At 38.4% G+C, this 3321-nt stretch overlaps 1 protein-coding gene across 3 annotated transcripts in view; it reads right to left on the bottom strand.

Moving 5' to 3' along the window:
• Window positions 1-772: 772 nt before the first annotated feature.
• The window catches only part of LOC119358036 (serine/threonine-protein kinase 19-like), a 6293-nt gene continuing 3744 nt past the window's right edge, over window positions 773-3321 (bottom strand). For 2 of the 3 annotated variants that reach the window (XM_037624762.1, XM_037624772.1), the window contains 6 exons: window positions 3092-3172; window positions 2784-2876; window positions 2314-2433; window positions 2004-2075; window positions 1754-1831; window positions 773-1242 (listed from right to left, as the gene is read on the bottom strand). In XM_037624762.1, coding sequence (XP_037480659.1) covers window positions 1051-1242; window positions 1754-1831; window positions 2004-2075; window positions 2314-2433; window positions 2784-2876; window positions 3092-3172 — 636 coding nt within the window. In that variant the 3' untranslated portion in view covers window positions 773-1050. The remainder of the gene's footprint in view (window positions 1243-1753; window positions 1832-2003; window positions 2076-2313; window positions 2434-2783; window positions 2877-3091; window positions 3173-3321) is intronic. The other variant, XM_037624764.1, reaches the window with a different exon arrangement.

Here is a 3321-nt window from a genome sequence, read left to right on the forward strand (position 1 = left end):
ATAATTTGTGTGAGCATGGTATATGTGTTGAATGAGCCATTCAGGAAGCAGAATGATGCGACCATTCTACATGCATGTTATTGTTTGGTTTCGAATCTCTTGCCAGAAACAAAATGGAAGAAATGTCATGTTTGGTTGGAGGGAACTCACATCAAAGGAATGGAGAGAAATTCCTAAATGAGTGACTGGTTGAACAAAAATTGCATCTGCAAACAGGTAAATCATGAATGATCCAGAGTAACCAACTTCATGTAGAACTTAATATGCATGTTATGTTAACTTCGGTCATACTTACTATAACATGACTGGGAAGTAAAAACAGAGAGTTGTCCATGTCCATTGTTTGCATCATGAAACATGAATGAAACGGTAATCGACTGATTTAAGCCAAGTTTTCGGCTCCCTTTCAAGATCAGCATATCATAGAAAAGAAATCTAGAAAAACATTGGAGAAAGTGAGGCGCAAAATCAGCGTCTGGCAGGTACTCCACACGCAAGGGTGTTTCAGCATAAGAGTGCACCTCCGCTAATCCTACTCAGCACCATCGTCGATGAGACAAACCTTTGGGTCAAGGCCGGGGCGAAGAAATTAGGGTCTTTTTTATTGCAGGAATAATTGTCATGCCGCTTCTTGGCTGTGTGTTGTAACAAACTCTTTCCCCTCATTTAATATATGAGGCAAAGCTTTTGCCTCCATTTAAAAAAAAGTATATCTTCTCTAAAGAAAGTCACAGCTCATCTGCCAACTTAAGACCCACTTGGAGCAATTTAATTCAACAATATGTTTCCATGCATTTCACAGGAAACAATCCATTTGGTAGGTAAAAATCTCTAGTATTACATCGCCATAACTATACAACATTAATCAGATCAACACCAGAGTACGTATCAGAATTTCTTTTTTGCAATACACCCTACTAATTGACCTTAAAGAATGCAGGAACCAATCAAATAAACTCTGACTACCTTTTGCTGACTCGGCAGGAAAATGGTGTTCTTTTCCGAAGAAGCCAAAAACTGCTAAAAAAGGCTGATCCAAAGGCGTGTCTATCAATCTGTTGACACGCGAGCAAGTAAGCCAGTGGGTGTTTGAACCGTCTTTATGTGACCAGACCCAATCAGATCACGGAGGTGGAACCGCACATCGAGAGGTGATAACCTCAACCTCGTCTTCTCCAGTGAAGATAGTAGCATCTCCTTGTACTTCCGACGGTTCAGTAATGAAAGAACTTCCTTCCTCCCCTGCTCATCATAACCACATTTGTCAATGTCTTCTTACAGAGAAATCGAAACTGTAAGTATTTAATTAGTATCCCATCCAGAATAACTCAGGAAAGCCAATGCAAGGGGAATCAAACTACCATAATCTGGTGAGCGCATTCATGAAATACATCATTCATGATCCTTAAGTATATACAGGGATTGAACTATAAATACGTGATAATACTGGTCGAATGGATGTAGGAATAAACATCCATACATATGTGATGTCAGCTAGAAAACCACTTCTGTACCTATTTGCACGACCTATGCAAGTTTGTGGGTACAAAAGTCCAATTTTCAAGTACATGACATGGACCTACATGTACCCAACTTGCAGACATAGCGACAGATTGCAATTTAGTCTTATGTTCTGACTATACTTCAGTCAGCAGAGCAGCTTTATATCCATAAAATTTATTAGAACCATCTTTAAGATTAACTAACACCGCGAGATTTGAACCAAGGAACAGAAAAGCCAAGAAGTGCAAACCTGGGATAGGCCTTTCAAGATAGGACCAATACTTGGAATAGAAAACCAGAACATGTTTGGATCTATTAGTTGGCGTGTCTGCGAAAGATCAAAATGGCACAAACAGTAAGCATGATTGGTGAAGAGCATAAACTCATCGTGTAGATGCAAACCATTAGTTTTTTGGTAAACATGGAACGCCAGTCATGCTGGAACCATGGCATGTGAATACAGAAACACCCATGATAACGATCCCATGGAAAATACTTACCAGGAGACCAGCATTCATCAATAAGGTGATATGTTTATCTCTTGCATCACCACCATGTGATAACAGTGAGCACTGTGATGAAAAGCAGAAGACGTGAAAAGCCTTGTTATAGAGCAGTACTATTTCTTGATTTAGTACTAGGTATCATTACAAAACAGTATACTAAAACAAAGTGTCAGCTCAAAGTGCCCATGATAGATCATCGCAAAGTTTCACAAAGTTAAAACTTGGTAATGACCGATTCTACGGAAAGGTTAAGATAGAATTCTGAGGATCAACACTCATCTCCAGTTAACTTGCTGAAACTTACCAGCTCTAGGTGATCAATGCTAACATCCAATTTCGAACGCAGAACATATTTCTCAAACCAGTCGAACACTTCACTACCATCTTTGTTTTTACCCGTTGACCTCCTGACAGCAGATTCCATCTGCATACACTCAGTGTAAGAAAGGAACAGATCCATTAAAGCTTGTAGTACGAATTATCACATTATAACTAAAACTTTACATCAACAAAACATTAGCTACATATTGGCGTGTCTATGATGGTAAATTTGCAGTTCAGCTAGCGTGAGCTTGGTTTGTTAAACAAGGTAAATGGGATATAGCTATCCAGCTTGGTAAGGATAGGCTTGAATGAGGTGATCCGGGTTGTCTGCTTGGTTGGGTGAGAGTATTACGAAAGATTAATTAGCTAAACGGCACCTCTTAACTTCCATTACATTAGCACCATCTAGATCTAGTGAACCTACTTAAGTCAAACAAGGAGAACATATACCTGTTTAAGATAATCATCCATGAACATGATTGCATGGTCATCCTGCCCAGTATTGAGTTTGAATACACGGAGTACTCTGTCTTTCTTCAGTGACTGCAAAAAGTATTTCTATGTTCAGGTTTCATCAGAGCAAGGAAAAATGATCTCTGATGCAATTGGATATATCAATATACAATTAGTCTACGATAATCACCAATTAACACGAGAATCGCTAGAAAATAATCCAAAGGTAAAACACAAACTTATCATTGCATTACATCAACAGTGGTGTCCACAAAAAGAATTATTGCATAAGTTCAAAACAAAACCTCCAAATCTCTATCAACTTGTGTCCTGTCCTTCACACTACTATACAATTGGGACTGTAAAATGAAAGGCTGTGTTACAACCTACAAGTGAAAACAAAAGAAAAGAATAAATTTTGTGCAGAAATGGAACTGAATCACCATCATAAAAGGAAACACTGAATTTATATAAACATATTGCAACATGTTTTTTTTCAATTATTACAAGGAGCATTGCCACATCTTCCCATTAC

Source organism: Triticum dicoccoides, chromosome 1A, assembly GCF_002162155.2.
Source record: "Triticum dicoccoides isolate Atlit2015 ecotype Zavitan chromosome 1A, WEW_v2.0, whole genome shotgun sequence".
Taxonomy (NCBI): Eukaryota; Viridiplantae; Streptophyta; class Magnoliopsida; order Poales; family Poaceae; genus Triticum; species Triticum dicoccoides.